The 19,152-nt window shown below is 50.6% G+C and overlaps 2 protein-coding genes across 3 annotated transcripts in view; one reads left to right on the top strand and one right to left on the bottom strand.

Moving 5' to 3' along the window:
* The window catches only part of EVC (EvC ciliary complex subunit 1), a 209,692-nt gene that overhangs the window by 84,363 nt on the left and 106,177 nt on the right, over positions 1-19,152 (bottom strand). The window lies entirely within an intron of this gene.
* Positions 1-19,152, top strand: part of CRMP1 (collapsin response mediator protein 1) — a 68,342-nt gene that overhangs the window by 12,842 nt on the left and 36,348 nt on the right. For both annotated transcript variants that reach the window (XM_036921155.2, XM_036921156.2), the window contains exons 2-4: positions 10,723-10,811; positions 15,690-15,874; positions 18,409-18,573. In XM_036921155.2, coding sequence (XP_036777050.2) covers positions 10,723-10,811; positions 15,690-15,874; positions 18,409-18,573 — 439 coding nt within the window. The remainder of the gene's footprint in view (positions 1-10,722; positions 10,812-15,689; positions 15,875-18,408; positions 18,574-19,152) is intronic.

Below are 19,152 nucleotides of genomic sequence, written 5' to 3' on the forward strand. Positions count from 1 at the left end.
GTCAGGGAGAGCCCAGGACAGTGTACTTTGTCCTGTACGTGAGGACAGGCTGGCAGATGGCTTCGTGGAGAGCCCTGATATGGTTGCATCTGCATTTCAGAAAGCTTACCGGCTGTCCTGTGGAGGGGACAAGACAGGCGGCAGGGAGACAGGTGGTGAGGGCTGCCCTGGGGCGGGTGCAGTGGATAGTGGAAACCAGCAGGGGGCTATGAGGACTTTTCTGGAGCAGATGCACCCAGCTAAGGAAAGACTTGGGTTTGGGGTGCAGGAGGTTAGAGAGTGGTTAATGGGACTGCATTTGAATGAGATCCTTTACCCCTTGCTGCAGAAGTTTAAAAAAAAATGACACTGTTTCAAGCTCTGTCCACATTTTAATTCATTTAACTTTCAAAACAGCCCTGTCCACAATAGTTTGCAGTCACAGTGTAAGTCACTGAGACGATAGTATAGCACAGAGAATACAGTTAATGATTCTGTAACATCTTACTATGTTCATGAATAGTGACCACACTGGAAGGTGGGGATTTAGTAATATGGGTAACTGTGGAACCACTGTGTGGTATAATTGAAACCAACATAAGGTTGTGTATCAGTGATACTGTAATTAAAAACAAAACAAAACAGTCCTGTCATTACAGATGGGAAACCAAAGCCTGGAGAGGTGAACTTGCCTCAAGCACAGAGTGTGTACATGTGGGCCCAGATGAGAGCTCAGGCAGTCAGCCTCTGCACCCACGTGCTTCACCAGCAGGCACTCTGCCTCTTTGTTAAATGAGATAATAAGTGTGAAAGCATCTCATTTAAGTGTGAAATTGGCTCACAGGAGGCATTGTCAATGTTTATTAGGCAAATAGGCCTCTGCATTTACCATCTTGGTAAGGATAGCCTTTTGCAACTTAGCGAGCCTTAGTCGGCTTCACTCCCTTTTGGCCACAATTGCAACAGTCATATCAGGAGGGCAGGTGAGGCACTTGGCATTGGGAATGTACTTGATAAATGGCTAAGTGGATATATATGGTCTCTTCTTGTTTATCCGCATTTTGTAGAGGAGAGAACTGAGGCCTAGACATGTTAACTAGGCACAGTGAGGAGAACACTGGGAAAGCCACCAGGGGGCAATGGGGCTGTCACGATGTAGGTACCAGGTGGAAGTAGGTTCAAATTGGGCTCTACCACCTTCTGGCCATGTGACCTTGAGTGAATTACTTCACTTCTCTGAGTTTCCTCATTTGTGGCAATCATACCCACTTCTTAAGGTGACTTACTTATTAAAAATGAACTCCATGTAATGCAGATCTGACGCTTAGTATGCACCAAGGAAGGTGATTTTCTTAAACGCAAAGGATTTCTAATTGGATATAAGGTAAAAAGCAGAAACAAGGAAACACAGGAATGAGTCTAACGTAGCTAACAGCTGTAGCTGCCATCCTCCTGTAGACGGCCTGAGGGCTCTGTCCAACCCGGGTCATGATGACGGTGTTATTTTAAAACCGGGTATTCAATCCATCAGGGAGTATTTCCTGAATTCAACTGGGTATGGTGAAGCCTGCGATCTTGCTGTTAAAACTGTTGTTGCCATAGAAATGGGCCTGAGCTTGCAGAAAAGGCACGCAGTCCCTGGAGGCCACCTGTATTTCTAATTCGTGAAGGAGGAAAATGCCACCGTGCCCCGCGCATGTGAGTAGAGAACAATGTGAGTTAATTAGGTTTGGGCGCAGGCCGGTTACCGCTGGCAGGGCTGCTTTCCTGGAAAGTGTGGCAAAAGGCCACCTGCTGACAGGCTGCCCCCTGTGGCAAAACTGAAGGCAAACGGGCTCTTTCCCGAGAATAAATGTGAGTGGGCCGTGGCACTGGATGGCAGCACTCCCTGCTGCCGGCTCTTCGGGAGGTCAGTGAGGGGGGCCTGAAAATAAGGGGGCTTTGGTTGTTCAGGGAAGGAAGTGCATCCTGGAGTTATGAAGTATTTGAGCTACAATGTCTCTCATGCTACAATCTCTGTGGCTGTGGCTCCCAGCACCGAACCTCACTGGTGTATCAATATGCTTTGATGGAATGATGCTGCATAACAAACAGCCCCATAAGTCCATGGCTTACAACAGCAAATAGTTACTGCTTACAGGTCTGTGGGTGGAGAGGCCTAGCAGGGCTCGGCTAGATGTGTCTTCAGGCTTCTGTTTGGGTCAGGTGTGCTCCTCCTGTCATCTCCCTCTGGGACTCAGGGTGAAGGAGAGCCATCCTTGGGCCATGTGTTTTCATGGAGGAGGGTAGATGCTCACTCCAAAGACTGAGCTGAAACCTGCCTGCTTGTTAAAGCTTGTGCGCAGACTGATGTCCTCACACCCACTGTCATTCTCTTGGTCAGAGTGTGAGAAGCACACTCACTGGTCCAAATTCAATAAGTGGACACGGAGACAAAGAGAACAGCGGAGGGAGGCTTTAATGACAGTCTTGCAAGATCAGGTGTCTGGTGGGCAGGCACACCTGGGGAGTTTGGCGCCAATAATTAATCTCCTAGTATGCGAGTCCCTCCCCTGGTTCCTCATTGGCTAAGTACTACAGGGTTCACATTCTTTCCTGGATGTCGCCTAAGCCGGTTATATCTTTCCTTTACATTTGTCTTAATATTGGTAGGTATAAAAAACTCAAACAGGTATTGCCAGGCCCTTATCAATTCCCCCACTCCCACTCTCAGTCCAAGCAGCCTCCACCACGTGGCTCTTTGTTAATACCTTACTGTTAAAATGTTTAAACATCCTAGTGGGAATAAATCACATTTAGGTTTTGTACTCTTTCCTAACAAGAGCAAGTCACGTGGGCATGCCTGCAGTCAGTGGGGCAGGGAGAGCAAATAACACCCACTGTCACAGGCAGTCTACGTCAGGATCATCTGGGGAGTTTGCTAATAACAAATTCCTGGCCCATAAGCTAGATCTGGTAAATGAAAATCTTGACAAAAATGGCCTGGATTGGAATTTTAAACAGCCATTCCCAGTGGGCTGTGAGGATCATCTAGGCTCCGGTGCCGTGTTGTGAGCTGTACGTACATGAGTGAGGTGTGTCCACTTGTCCTGTTAAATGTTGGAGTTACAAATCTAAGACCCTCAACACCAGTGGCTTGTACAGTTTGAAGGACTAATAACTTTCAGTGCTCACTTTGACATTCTGTTTATCTTAAGAAAAAGCAGTTCTACCTTCATTTAATGCCTGGGCCAAGCACATTTCTACCAAAATGATGCTTCCCTGATCTCTTTGGGATTCATTTCCATCCTTGCCCTTTAGAGAGGAAGGGATTCTTCATTTTTCTGGGAGTGGTTGGTCGTGGAGTCACTCTGAGCCCCTTACCACTGATAAAACAGTCAACCTTGTCAGAATCTGTGTGCACCCAGCAGCCCCTGGGTGGAGCTGCCTTCTTGGTATGAAGACCACACACTGAGATATTTTTTGGACACTCTTGTATGCCTTGATCCCAGATTCCATCTCTGCATTAGTGAAGCATTGTAGGAGAGGGATGGGGGTGGGGGAGTCACATGCCCTTCCCTCAACTTCCTGGGGTGGGAGAATTAATGTATTGAAGGGGTGGTACTGAGTTAAAAGTACTTGAAACCAACTACATTACATACATTGTAAAACATATGTTTTTGTTCTTTGGGAATGTAAAGATTACAGATATGCCAGTGAGCTGAGAAGGAAAAGCAGTGAGGAACTAACTACAAGGCTGGGTGAGACAGGACGGAAAGGGATCATCAGCCTCCCAGGGTGCAGAGAAACCCCTCTTTCCAGGCGCCCAGCGTCGTTTCAGGACCATGGAGAGCACACACCTCCCCCTCTCCGTTCCTCATTTAGTGCCAGGGACCTGGGGACTCTGAGAACACTGTGCCTGTACATGTGTATTTTGCTGGAGTGCTGTCCTTCTCTCCCACTTCTTGGCTTCGTGAGCTTCTCTTATTTCAGAACCCAACTCAAATGTCCCCTCCTTGACGACATAGTCACTGTCTTTCTCTGCGTCTAACAACAGCTTTGCTCCTCTGCTGTTCTCCAGATAGCCAAGGTTGCTATAGTGGTTTTGGGATAAGTGTTGGTTTGATGAGAATTGCACCTCTCTTTTCTTCTGGGGCTCCCCAAACCTTAAGGGATTTTCCGTTCCTCTGACTGTGCGGTGGAGACGACAGATTGTGTTTTTCACCATGCAGGTGGGAGAACAGAAGCAGGAAGGCCTAATGCTTCACTCGGGGATAGACAATGATGCAAAACATTCGCTGTGGTCCAGACCCCACCTCCTCACGAGGCTAGGCTGTTGTTATTTTGCCATGGTAGGGCTAAGAATGTCTGAAGCTTTAAAGGCTGATTTTTGGAAGCCGCGCTCAACATAGTTCTTAGTGTTTGTACAGAGAACAAAGGTGTCCTGCCTACACCAGCTCTCTCCTCCCAGTTGGGGCTGGATGGGAGGTAATAGCAGGTTTGGGGAAGCAGCCCCTCCCTTCCCTGGGTGTCTGCTGACTCCAGAGACATCGGGCAGTGGAGACATGATCACCGCCCAGCACCAAAGTTTGGGTGGGTCCCATGTGAGGGGCCCTTTCAGCATCTGTACGGAGGCTTTATGTTAAGCACGCTTCTATTCCCAGGCAGCTGACTGGGCTTTCAGGGAATTTTAAGAGCTGAAACAAGAGGCTCCTGATCTGTCTACCCTATTCTCCCTTTCCCTTTGTTTCTCCCTCCCTCCTTTCATGCCTTTCTGTCTTCCTTTCTTGCATTTTCCCTTCCATCTTTATCACTTTTGTCTCATTCTTTTCTCTCCTTGTCTTTCCAAGCATTTCTTCCTCTTCCCTCTCTCCTGTCCCCCCCTTTCTTCCAGCTCAGCTAAACTGAGCTGAACCCTGTGTTGGGTCCCTGACTGGTCCCTGGGGATCTGGGGGTGACTCACGCAGCCTCTCCTGGCTGTGAAGAGGAGTCAAGCCCAGCAGGAGAGGAACAGGCGAATGACGGCTGGGATGTGTGATGAGTTTGTGGGAGAGGGCTGTGCAAGGGGCTGGGGGAGGGTGCAGAGGGCTTCCCAAAGTCTCTGCTGAGGGAAGCCAGTTACTACCCAAAAAAAGACCTACTCCCTACAAATAATTACCATATAGAGAGTTTGGTATTTTGCTTTTTCACCTAAAATTTTATTGTCCAGGACTTCATTTATCCTTACAAATCCCCAGGAAATATTTTAGTAGCTGAATGATTCCCCATCAGCAGTGTGGCTATATGGTTGTAAGTAATTCGGGATCACATCTTTGTGTGTAACTCTTTTATCCTACTTGGGATATTTTCCTGAAGACAGAATCCCAGCATAGCACTAAACTTCTAGGTCAGAAGTCACCACAACGTTAAGGCCCGTGGTACATTTTGCAGACTTGGCTGGCACCTGTTCTTACACAGAAACCCCAGCTTTGAGCAAAATACAAAGATGATGTTTCCCTTCTTCGTCTTCCACCCAGTGTATACATTAGTTCAGAAACTCTTATAGTTTTGAGTTCTTCTCTGATGAAAACCCTGCCATTTCGTAACCAGCCCAAACTCCCTTCTGTGCATGGCCTTAGAGTCGCTGCAGGCTGGCGCCTGCGTATCTCCCCACATTCTCCACTCTGAGGTCATACTTCAGCCAGACAGTCCCCACGCCCAGCAGGCTCCTCCCTGCCCCTGGGCCTCCCCACGCCACTCCCTCTCTCTGGAAGCTTTTTCTCCTTTGCCTCCTGCAGGCTGATTCCTACTCGTTCTTCCAGCACAGAATAAACAATATTCCCGGGAAGAGCTGGAGTGGGGGCCTCCTTTGTGTTCCCCCCAGTCTCTGCACTTAGCTCTGTCCTAGCCTTTCCCACCTGGTGGGGGTTGGGAGTGCAAAGGCCCGCTTATGACTCAGTCTCCCCCAGTAGCCTGAGAACTCAAGGGCAAGACCTACCACTTCTAACTGCACACACTCCTTCCTTAAATGTTTATTGCGTGTAGTTCCCGCTACAGAAAATGGCAAAGAATAAACAATGTATAACTCTGCTGAGTATTTGTACCTGCCAGGCCTGTGCTCAGCAGTTTATGTATATACACCCCGTGGAGTTCTCCCTGTGACCCTGTGAGGCATGAATAATCACCCTCATTTACAGATGAGGAAACTGAGGCTAGGAGAGGGTGAGTCACATGGTTAAGTGGGCAGGGATCAGAACCCACATCTCTCTGACATTGGATGTTTTATTCTCACTCTACACCAGTCCCAGCCGTGCTAAGCGTAACTCACATTGTGTCCCTGCTGTGACCACAGAATGAGCTGGCAGTGTCCAGCACACCCTAGCTGTTAGATTTTCATTGAATTTTTAATTAGATATTTCATTTTCCTCACAGTCTTTAAACAGGGATTTTTATGCCAAGCTTGTCATTACTCATATATGTTGTCCGTTTGCTCCTCATGATAATCCTGGGAGAGGCAGGGTATCATTTTTCCTTTAAATGTTTGACTTTTATTAAATTCTTAAAAATTATGTATGATAAAATTCACTCTTTTTTGGCGCACAGTTGTGTGAGATTTTACATTTACATTTCCTGCATGAAGAAAGGGAGCTCTCAAGTGTTATATCCTTGGATTACAGATCTCATGTTCTTTCTTAATTGTATCTGATTATGGCATGTCGTGTTTTCTAGAGTGTGAAAATGCTTTAAAATATAACAGAATTCTGTTTGACGGAGTGAAATGCTGGTCAGGAAGCTAGGAAGGCTTGGGTCTGGCCTACACCCTTGTTAGTTGTGGGAACTCAGGCAGCTGTCCTCTCTAAGCCCCATTTCCGTCTGAGGTCCGATCAGACCTGACATTCTAGAAGAATCTTTTGGCACAGATACTGTGAAGAGCGTAACTATACAGCACACTTCCTCAGATGTCTTCTGGGGAAAAGTGTCCTTGTCAAGTTTTCCACAAAACGAAAGGATCTGCATTTGGAAAATACGTACATTCAGTCCTCTCTTGAATATTCACATTACACATCTGCAGAGTGAAGGGTCTGGGAATTCCTGGCATAAAGACAACCTTTGCTTCTGTTTAACCCAGCGTTTTCTGAACTTCTCCTGGGAATCTCCTTTTGTAACAATGTCTGCTTAAACCCCTCTGAGCTAGAGTTTCAAAGAAAATGATTTTGAAAATGCCAGTTACACGGCAAAGGCACTTCTGATTTTAAGGAAGCAAATGAAGTCACATCAGCTCTTGCCCTATTACAGGCTTATTTTTAAGAAGTACGCCAGCCCCCAGCACATCAGGAGCGTGGCCCCTCACGGTGGCTGAACACACTCTCTGCTGGGAGTGGAGGAGGGGGTGGACTTGAGCACAAGCTCCACTATTTGATTCTAGGAAGAGCAGAGCAGGGCGGGGCTGCATTAAATACCACCTTTCACGCTGAGCCTGGAAAGCCCTCTATTAAGTCTGACAAGGCAGACAGTTGCCCATGGAGGCCGTGTTCCAGAAGCCATGTGCTAGCTGCTGATGACTCAGGTTTTCCTGCGTTTTTGTGCTGGGGAAATGTGCACACCAGCTCGTCCCGGCTTCTGGGAATGCTGAGCCTGGTCCTGCCCTTTCCCTTGATCCTGGAGTACCCTCCAGAGGGCTTGGTGAGTCTCCTCCCTGGGATACACAAATTGTGACTGGCTTCTATTTCAGGGGTTAGAAGCAGGTTATTGGGCCTGGGAGTGATTGAGCTTGAAGCCCCTTCCTGCAGAGACCCTCCTGCTGGGGAACAGGACGCTGGTTCAGTCTTCTTCTCCATGTCTCATTGCTGTGGTGCCTTTTCTTTCCACCTAACCAATTCATCCTTCAGGAATCAGTTCAGGCATCCATCCACCCACCCATCCATCCACCCATCCGTCCGTCCGTCCGTCCATCCGTCCGTTCGTCCACCCATCCATCCACCCAACCGTCTTTCTGTCCATCTGCCCATCCATCTGTCCATTCATCTGTGCCATCCATCATCCCATCCATCCATCCATCCATCCATCCATCCATTATTCTTTCCATCCACCCAACCATCCTTCTGTCCATCCACCTGTCCGTCCATCCATCCATCCATCCATCCATCCATCCATCCATCCATCCATCCACCCACCCAATCATCCATCCATCCATCCACCCAACCATCCTTCTGTCCATCCACCCGTCCGTCTGTCTGTTCGTCCGTCCCATCCATCCATCCACCCATCTTCCCATCCACCCATCTACCCATCTATCCATCCATCCATCTAGCCAGGCTACGTCCAAGATATTAGAGATGCAGCAGTGAAGAAAATAGATGAAATCTCTGTGTCACGGGGCTAACAGTCTTGTAAGGAAACATCTGGGGACAACTCTAGGTGGCACTGTCCATCTACATCAGTATGTATGTCACTGGTCTGTGAATTGTGCCTGGTACAGCGAGTGGGGTAACACCATGGCTGTCAGTAGAGCAAGTCACACAAACACACAGGTGAATTGCATGTCAGATGTACTGTGCAAACATAAAGTGGGTAAGGGGTGGGGGGTCTGCTGGCAGGGCAGTGATGTATGGTGTTCCAGGCAGGGCAGCCAAGGGGAAGGCTCTCAGGTAAATCACATTGAGCAGACACTTGAAGCAAGTGGGAGAGTGACCTTTGCCTAAATAGTGGGATTACAGATTAGGTAAGGTCTTACTCACTTTGGCTTCACTCTGAGGGAAATTCAGTACTGACCAGAGGGTTCTGAGCAGCAGGCTGCACACTCTGTTTCTGCTCAGCAAGCCTTCCCTGATTCCTCCTCTTGTTATTAAACCCTTCTTCTCTGGGCTTGCAGAACATCCTCCGCCTTCCTCTCATGGTTGATGTCGTGAGACCATTGGGACCACTGGTGCATTCTGTACAGCAACTCAGAGGATCCTGGTGGGATCCAGCCCCCATTGCCTGCTGTGTTGGCCAGATCAGTGCACACGCTGTATTGGAAATCCCTGCCTGCCTCCCTGTCTCCACTTCCTCACTCCAATTCCTGGAATCATCTCCCACATGAACTACCTGCCTCCAAATCCTTGCCTCAGGCTCTGCTTTCAGGGGACCCCGTTCAAGACACTTCCTCAGGAGTGGCTACCATGAATTGTTATCATCTGTTTACTGTCTCTTTCCCTACCCAAGGGGTGGAGCCTAAGAACAAGAGAGTGTTTTATTCATCACCACAACTCCAGCTAGGAGATAATGCAAATAATACATTAGCACATGGCAAAAAATTTCCAGCCTCCAAGAAATGCCAGTTAACAAGTATTAATGATAAGGGTGCTTGGTGATCTCACGTGTGGCAAATGGGGACGATACTTTTGGAAAGTAATCTGGTCATATTTATTGAGAGCCACAAATGAGGTTTTTTTACACTGTTTGACCCAGTTGTTAAACTTCTGAGAATTTAGCCAAACAAATAATCCAAGGTAAAGGAAAAGCTTTGTGGGCAGAGATGTTCATTGCAGTGATATGTATCATCGTGAAACATTGAAAATTACTTTAATGTCCAGCAATGTGTGAGTAATTAATTTATTGTGTATCTGTAATTTAAAAAGTATGTTTTTTGAAGAACGTATAATAAGTTGGGACACACTTACTATAAAATGCACAAAGGACACCAAGTGTGTTCTTTTTCGCTCCTAGAGTTTGCTGCACTCCTTGCTGCTGCTGGACCTTGCCCACCAACTCTTTCTGCCCAGACACTGAACATTCATCCCACTTGGCCTTCCTCACTGTTTGCTTTGGTTGGCCCAGCAGCTCTCGACTTATTCTCTAGGTCTGAGCCTGCCTTGCCTGACCCTCAATATGGTTGGCAGCCCCTGTGCTTGGCAGGCACCCTGCATGTCTGTAATCCTGTACACCCCATGATTGCAAAACCTGTCTGTCCCCACATGCGCGCCGGGAGAGCACCTCCAGCTTGCCCCTGGCGCCTCCTGGCTCCTTGGGGTTGGAGCCGAGGCCGTCGGCCAGCACCTTCTGGGCTCATGGGTGAGTGAAGGGAGATGTGTGCTCTAATGGCAGCTGTGGAAAATTCAGGGAAAAGATGGAATAAAACATCAGAATACCAGGTGGAGATTGTGCTGTGGGAATTGTTTATTTCATAGTCTTTTCACTATATTTTTAAACCTAAATTGAGTTTTATTATATTCGATAATAATGCCTTAAGAAGTTCCACAAATGGTCTCATTTCTTCAACAAGTGAATGCCATTAAAAGGGGGGAGGCTCGGTACAGATCTGACAGACTGCAGAGACCCAAGGGCCAGGTGCAGTGTGGGGACTTGGATGGATTCTGATTCAGACCAGCCCACTGTGAGGACATTTTTGTGACAGTCAGGTGCAATTGAGCATGGCCTGATTGTTGATTGATATGAAGGAATTAATGCTACTTGGGTTTGATGGAATAATGGCTTGAGGTTATGTTTACTTGAAAACCCCTTAGCGGTTAGAGATGTACAATGAATAGTTACAGGCAAGATGATCCAGTGCTTGGGATTTATTTTAAATTACCTCAGCAAAAAACAAAAGTACTGATGCAGGGGAGTAGATGAAATGAGAATGGCAAAATATTGAAGCTTTTGAATCTGGTTGATGGATATGAGGGGGCTTTTTAATGCCATTTCTTTTGAAAAATACTTGAATAATTTTGTATTAAGGTTAAAAGGGGAAAAAAGCTCCTGGCTTCTCCCCAGTGACACTTAATGCTTTGCTTGGCTTTTCAGAGTGACCGACTCCTCATCAAAGGTGGACGGATCATCAACGATGACCAGTCCTTCTACGCGGATGTCTACCTGGAAGATGGACTCATAAAGTGGGTCGACCCGAACACACCCCCTAGGAAGCGAGTCTCCACAGGCTGCCCGGCCCTTAGAGGGGCTGGAAGGCTGCTGTTTTGTGCCGTGTTCCTGTGAACGGCAGGCATGGAGAGATGTGGGGAGGTTCAAACTACCTGTGCAGAAGGGACTGGCATTTATCGAGTGCCCCCCACCATACCCCACCCCATGTCAGGTCCTCTGCCACAGCACTTGTGAAAGCCATCTGGCTCATGCGGGGCAGACCCTGTGGCCTCTGTTCTGTTGTGGAAGTGGGGTGGTAACCCCCCCACATTACAGTCCTAGTTAGGGGCAAGGGCAGACTGTGACTTAGTACAGCTGACTGCATTCACAGCTGTTTCTTGTACCTGCCCAGAGTTACCGGAATCGGGTTGAGGGGCCAGGAGAGAAAGGCAGTGTGTTCGGCTCCAGAGCCTTGGCACTTAAAGAAGAGACGCTGTTGGGAGTGCAGCTTCTGCTTTCTCCCTGTTGCTCCCTCTTTGCCCTGCAGGGACGTCCTAGTGCGTTAGGCAGCAGGGCTGCGCAGCAATACCCCGGACGGGGCACAGCAACAGCAGAAATTTATCCTCACAGTCCTGGAGGCCGGAAGTCCTGGACCAAGGTGCTGGCAGGGCGGGGCCCCCGGAGGCCTCACCCCACCCCCTGGCTCGGCTGCCTGTCTTCTTTCCATGCCCTCACCCTCACATGGCCGTCCCTCTGTGCACGTGTACTCCTGGTGGCTTTTCCACTCCTTAGAAGGACACAGTCCCATTGGGTCAGGCCTCACCCTAACAGCCCCATTTTAACTTAGTTACCTTACCTCTTCAAAGGCTCTGTCTCCAAATATAGGCAAATTCCGAGGTGCTAGGTGTCCCCAAATATGAATTTGGGGAGCATGTAACACTGGACTAGTACGGGTTTTATGTGGCTTCCACATTTTACTGGCTGGTTGTGGGGAGGGTCTGATCTCTTCACAGGACAAGTGCCCTGGTTAGCTGGCTGCTCCGCCTCCTCCCAGGGGCCTCGGAGAGTTGGGTCAGGGACTGTCAGGGCCCAGCTGGGGTGGCTGGCACAGGAAGGCAGGCGCAGGGCACTCTAGTACAGAGGTCAGACAGGAATGGGGTCTGCTAGCAAGCCCATCCCCGTGCCCACCTGTGCTGTGGTGAGGAGGAGGGGGTGGGAGTGGACAAGAGGAGGTGTGGGCAGTGGTGAGCATTAAGAGGCCCTCTATGCAAAGTGCCCAGGGAAGACCAGGTGCCCAGGATGATGCCAGCCCTTCTCTGCCTCCCCACAGCTCTAGTCCCAGACTCTGACCCCTTCAAGCCCAGCTCAGGCCTCACCCCTCCTCCCTTCCCTCTCCTTGTTCCCTCGTCCCAGCCACACTGGAAACTTGCCGTTGGAGAACTTGGCCGAGAAGCTCTCACCTGGGAACCTTTTGCCCAGAAATTTCCCACCTGGACTGCCTCTGCCCTCCCCCATTCTCATTCTGTTCCCCTGTTCCCCAACTCCTATTTTCCTATGCGCTCAGCTTGTGGTTCCTCCTCCAGGAAGCCTTCCCAGACTCAGTGCTGGCTGCATTCCTCCGTGCTGGCCAGTCTGTGTGTCGGCCACAGCGCCTGCCAGCTGCGTGGGCCACCGACCAGGGGCCCTGTTGCCTCTCCACCCTGGGACCTGGCACAGTGCCAGGTGCAGAGCTGGGATCGAGGGGTGCTGGTTGGTGATAAGTGTAGCAAATGAACCCTGACACGCCAGATGGTGGGACCTGGTCTCCACCACAGTACATCCTGGAACCAGACGGATAAAGGCTGATCGGATCGGGGTTGGGGAGCGAGATTTCTGTCAAGTACTGCTTAGATAAGGAGACGGCCACTCTGGGGTGAGCTCCCTGCTTGGGGTTCCAGGGCATGATGTTGAAGTGTCACCGAGCCCCCTTCCTGCCAGACACACATAGTCTGAGGTTAGCCCCCGAAGAGGTTTGCAATCTAGTACCTGTACAGTCGGAGCAAGTGCTCATGGGTTGGGCTGCATTAATTAAGTGCTTGCTGTGATGTGTGAACACGTGGAGCCTTAGGACTTTGGCTAACTAGGTTCGGGAAATAAGCAGTTTCCATAAATAAATCCATTCATCAGCTACTCTAGTTGGAACCCCCTTTTTATTTTAAATATATAAGTGTGTATTTATATATATATATACATATAATGGAGAGGCTCCTGTTGCTGCTCTTCCCACTTTGCTAAGCACAGCAGACATGGCCGTGACTGGGTGCCTAGCAGGGATGCAGATGGTCGTGTGCAGCATGAATCCCGCGGGCTGAGAAGCAGGTGTCGGGGGTAAGAGCCGCGGGCGCCGCCCCAGGCACACCTGGCCTCAGGAGACTCAGATGTTTCCTTTCACTTTGATGAAACCCCAAGAATTCTTTCATTTTGTGGCCATTTGCCAGGTTTTCCTAAAAGCTTTTCAGCTGTGTTTGTACAGAATCCAGTAAGATTCGCTGAGCTTTCATCCAATTTGCTAGGCGTTGGTGAATCAAATGTTAGTCGCTGAGGCCTTTTCTGAGTCGTGGTGAGGGTGGCATGGGGGTGGGGGGAAGTGTCTAATCCCCTGAGCTGCCCCCCACCCTCCATTTCCCTGCCACCCACACTGCCATTGAGAACCATTCAGGGAGGCTCCCTCCTAATTCGTTGGGTGTTCCATTTAGTTTGATCCCAGTCTGAGGAGAATGTGCTGCTTCTACCTAAGGGAGGCAGGGAGGCAGTAAAGCTGATGTGGGGAGAGCCCTGACGTTAGACCTGGGGAGACCTGGCTTGAATCCAGACCCACCACTGACCTGCTGTGTGGCCTTGGACACATCACTGTACCTCTCTGGGCTCCATTTTCCGGTCTTGCAAAATGTGAATACTTACTCATGAATTGTTGGCAGGTCAGAGAGCTTATGATGTTCCTGCCTGGTAAGAACGGGGACCCTGGACAATAGTATTCATTGGCGTCCCTGCACCGTGACTGGGTCCCATTCAAATCAGGCTCCCCGATGCAGTCCCCATTCTGATTGGGGTATGCCCGTGCCTTTGCCAGTGTTAAACGTTTTGGACATGACCCCATCCTCTTAAAAACCTAGTTGTGAGCATTAAGTGAGATCATCTGTGAGTGCTTAGAAGAACGTCCTATGGTTGGTGCTTAATAGCAGTTAACTGCTCTTGTTATAAGGTTTGGGGGTGTCTCTTCCTGAACCCCCTGCCCTTCAGCTCCCAACGTATGGCCTTGTGTTTGGAGATGGATGGTGGGAGGATTGGCCAAGGCAGGATTCTGTAAGTGAAGATGGAAACCGAGGGGCTGGCGATTAGAGGCAGGGGTGGCCGCAGCAATGCTGACATTCCCTGGGGCTCGCCATGACCCTGGCACGGTGCTTTTACAGCCCCGTTTCCCGTTTCAGGGCAGTGTGTGATGCCCAGTCCTGTGGGAGAGCCCTAGGCACAGCACCATCACCTCTGTGCTGCCACCCAGCTCACCTGGGCCAGCGCGGCTCAGAGGCCAGAAGAGTGGGGGCCTCCACCTCCGCCTCCTGTGGTTCTGTTTGGGGCCTGACCCTGTGGTCCCTTAAGCAACATTTCCTGTGTCTTCATTGCTGCTGTTTTGTGTGACTTAAAAAAACTAATATTGCTGCCCAACCCCCAGAATTAGAACAACTGGATGTTTTCAAAATAAGAATTGCTCGTGTGCGGGTCTCGTGGTCTCAGCCAGCTGCTGACCGTGGAGGCTGTTGAGTCCGTCCTGGCTGAGCCCCTCCCCCAGCACCTGGACCCGCCTCCTGATGCTGGTGCCACCAGATAGGACAGCTGTCACCCAGGGGGCAAGGCTCGGATTTCTCAGGCTCTTCTCCCTCTTCTCTTTGGTTGGCGTTTTTCCTCCTGGTGGAAGTTGGCAGGCATCTTTGATTGGGGATCAGAAGTGGTGGTCAGCACGTTCCCCGGAACTCTCCACCCCGGTGTGATTCCCTCACGGCAGGTGTGAAAGTGTTGGTGGCTTTGTCTTGTGGCTGCTGAGACGTTCCTGAGGCCGGCGGTCATGAGGCTGGAAGGAGAATCCAGTGCCTGTCCGGGCTGCTCTCCAGGGCTGCCGTAATGGCGCCACAGACTGGGCAGTTCCAACCATGGTCTGGGGGCTGGTGTCCAAGGTCAGGGTGTTGGCAGGGTTGGTTTCCTCCTCGGCCCGCCCCCCATGGCATGGACACGACCACCTCCTGCCTGTGTGCTCACATGGTCTTCCCAATCCCCTTCTTCTAAGGACATCCGCCATCCTCGATCAGGGCCCACCCACCCCGCCTCAGTTTACCTTAATCTCCTCTGAGTACAGTCACATTCTGAGCGCTGGGGGTGAGGATTCCACCACGGGTTTTGGGAAGGTAACAGTTTAGCCCAGAGCTTTGCCTCCCTCAGAGCCAAGGGCTTTTCTCTGTGTCCTGCTGTCATCACTCTGCTCTGTGTCCCCGAGGCGGTTGCCCGAGTGTGTGAGGACTGCTGAGGGCCGGCCTGTTAGGAACCCTGCCACGTGAGAGAGCTGCTGGTCTCGCCTCTTGGATTCAGCCCTGCCACCGCCTCCCCCCGGAAACCTCCTCTGATAGCCAGGCTGGTGGAGGGGCCCGCCTGCTCCCCAGCCCTCTGCTCTGTCGGGTTGTAAACATCTGCCTGCAGGTCTGTCCTCCTCATCAGGCCGTGAGCCCCTCAAGGGCAGGGAGCCCACCCGAGTTACCTCTGTCCACCCAGCGCCCTGGTTGGGACCTGGCCTGGAAGTGTTTATCTAATGGAACTGACACTACACAGTGATGGCCACTTTGTTTTTCTTTTAAGAACCAAAAGTTGGCTCTGTTGTTTGTTTCTAGGCAAATAGGAGAGAACTTAATCGTTCCTGGTGGAGTGAAGACCATCGAGGCCAATGGGCGGATGGTCATTCCTGGGGGCATTGACACCAACACGTATCTGCAGAAGCCCTCCCAGGGGATGACTGCTGCCGACGACTTCTTCCAAGGCACCAAGGCGGCCCTGGCGGGCGGGACCACAATGATCAGTGAGTTGCACCCCTGCCTCGGCACACAGACGGTGGCTTCTCCTCATTACCAGCATCATTAGCAACACCACAGTGCTCAGTGCACTGGGCACTTTGCTCAGGATCACTTTCTATGTAATTCTCACTACAACACTATTATAAAGGTCAGGACATTATGTGCGCCACTGGTGGTGCACAGATGACATCATAGGCAATGTAGACATTTAAAAAGTTTAGTTATTTTAGTGCATATTGAAATAAAACAACTAGCACATCCTGGGTATTATTAGGGTGAGACAAGTCAGCATTTAGATTTTTACAAACTGTTAACTGATTTAAAGAAAAATGTTAAGTAAAGAATGATATGGATTATAAGGAAGATAAAGCAAAAAATTCCTGAACCTTGTATGCAGATGCTAAAGTTTGGGAACCAGTGATATAAATAGTATTATGACAGATTGGGAAGTGGAGGCTCAGAGAGGCCAAGTAAGTTGCTGAAGGTTGCACAGCTGGGAAGTGGTTATTATATCAGTGAGTATTGATGTTGTGATAATGCTGCATAATAAACAGTTCCCAGCTTCAAGCAACACTTGTTTTTCTTAGTTGAGGGTCCCTGGGAATAGGAGCAGGACTGGAGTGGGTCTGCTTCCTGCTGTGGGTCGGGCTCGGGGCACCGTGCGTCCCCCATTTTTGAATCAGTGACCAGCTGGACCATGCTCTTCTGATGGGCAGCAGAAACGCCAGAGGGCTCTGACGGAAGCTTCCACTGCTCTCGCCGCCTCATGTCCGCGCTTGCTGACTGCCACCTCATTCTCTTGGCCGAAGCAGCTCGCATGGATAAGCCCAAGGTCACGGGGGCTGCACCCTGCCCACCGTGAACCGTGGTGGGGGTTCTGGGAAGGAACTGTAGAAATAAGATCATCTACCACAGTGGTCCCTCTGGGACGCTGACTCTTCCTCTACTGCCCGTTGAAGCCTGATTATTGTATTTTTTTAAATAGCTCTTTTTGTTTGGATTACATTTTTTTTTTATTAAGGTATTGATACACACTCTTACGAAGGTTTCACAAGAAAAACCGTATGGTTACTACATTCACTGCTTGGATTATATTTAATTGAATAGGCAACCATTGAGTTTAAATGTTCTTTCAGTTGTTGAGCTCTCCACGTCCAGGCCGCTTGTCCCTGAGCTGCCCCCAGCCCCGCCCCTGTCCCTGTCCTAGGAGTCCCTTTGGGAGCACAGTGCAGGCTGGAGCCAGCTGCCCGGGGTGCAGCGCGTGGGTCAGAGCGGCCCCAGCTCCCTGACCCAGGAGGTGTGGCCTAGCTCGGGAGGCAGCCACGGTCCTGATCCCTTAACCCAAAAAGAATCCCTTGTGTCTGCTGTTTAGGGAAGCAGGAGGAACCCAGATCTTGGACCTGGGCAGACTTGCACTTGGACCAGCTGCCGGGGTTTGAACCAGATCACTGCTACTCAGCAACGGCATGACTGTGGGTGGTGTTTAGCCTCTCTGAGCCTCAGCTTTCTCTGTAACATGGGCTTGATAATAGGAATACCCTAGGATTATGGGGAGACGTACAGGAAGCGCCTTTGGGCAGGGCACACCCATGGCGAGTGCTTTAAAATGAGCTTGGACGGTTCCGAGAGGTGGAGATGGCAGTTTCAGGCTCAGGGGTGCTGTGCGGGGTGGAGGACAGAGCGCTGGGCGAGTGGTCAGGATCCCTGGAGTCTCCCTTTGCTCTTTCCCCATTACCAGCCCCCAACCTGTGGCCTCATCCTCCTCATCTACCAAAGGATGGTTTTCAAAATGTGTCTTATGAACACCTCTGTGTTTTAAGAACCTGTGAAAGCACCAGGAGGACCGTGGTAAGGGGGATGGAAGGGGACAGGGAGGTTCTGAGTCCCCTCCCCATTTCTTCACGCAGCGGATAGTTATTGAGGGTCTCTCTGTGCCCGGCATGGTGCTGGGTGGCTGGGGAGAGAATGAACAAAGCAGACAGGGTGCGCGTTCTCCAGGGGCTTGCAGTCTTGTGGGGGCAGACCGTGTACTGCGGCTAGTGCTGCGAAGAAAGGTGCGAAGTGCTTTGTGGTGTGAGGCCGAGGGCTCGGGGAGAGAAGGTGGGAGTGAGTCACTGTCCCCAGGAGGCCCAGGGGGGTGAGGACCGGCTGTCTCCCCCAGACTGAGATGCGAAGTAAGCTTTCAGTCGATGTGCTGCTGCTGAAGGTGATGGTAACAGGTGCTGACAGAGGTAAGGAAGACTGCCGGTGCTGGTGGTGACAGTGGTGGCACTACTGACATTTGATGATGCAGGAGTAGTGATGAAAACGGTGGTGATGATCTTGACAATAGGAGTGGTGGTGCTGGAGTGACAGTGGCGGTGACGGTGGTGGTGATGGTGTTGATGGCACTGATGGTGGCATGGATGATGGGGATGGTCACAGTGGTGGTGGTGACAGTGCTGATGGGGATGGTCACGATGGTGGTAGTTAAGACTTTACCATGGGAACAGCTTGGGTCCTAAGCACTTGGAATGTGACACATATTTTCCTGCCCCAGTTGACCACGTTGTCCCGGAACCCGGGTCCAGCCTGCTGACCTCCTTTGAGAAGTGGCATGAGGCAGCTGACACCAAGTCCTGCTGTGACTACTCCCTCCATGTGGACATCACAAGCTGGTACGACGGCGTCCGGGAGGAGCTGGAGGTGCTGGTGCAGGACAAAGGTGAGCTGAAGCCCCAGGATGGGGCAGAGCTCTGGAATCGCCGGTTCTTCGGTGGGTCTGCGTGTGTGGAGTCAGCACTCCCTTGACTGCATCAGTAGTCCCAGCTGTGAGCTGCACTCTGCACGTAAGCCCTGGGAAAACGGGATCCTCTTGCAGGAGTCTGTCCAGTTCTTCTTCAGGCCCTTCGTAGGTGTCCCCTTCTTCACGGAAGAAAGCCCAGTGTCCTGAGCCTGGCACACGAGGCTCTCACTGATCCAGACACACTTTTCCTTCTCTGCTTAAGCTCATCTGGGTACTTGTTATCCTGGATGCTGTCCCCTAAAACCCGCTGCACCTCTGGGCCTTTGCTCATGCTGTCTCCCCTTAGGAATGCCCTTTCTTCTACTCTGCTACACAGCTCAACTCTCCTCTTCTCGTTGCCCCAGTCAGAATTGCTTCACTCCTTGAGTATCCATAGAAGGTTACTCGGGCTTCTTTTGGGGCACCTTTTTCATTGTTCCTGGGTTACGGGGACTCTCAGTGCCCATCTGGCTCTCCTGTGAAGCCCCGTGCTTTGTGAGGGAGGGATTGTGTGTATAC

This window comes from Manis pentadactyla, chromosome 5 (genome assembly GCF_030020395.1).
Source record: "Manis pentadactyla isolate mManPen7 chromosome 5, mManPen7.hap1, whole genome shotgun sequence".
Lineage (NCBI taxonomy): Eukaryota > Metazoa > Chordata > Mammalia > Pholidota > Manidae > Manis > Manis pentadactyla.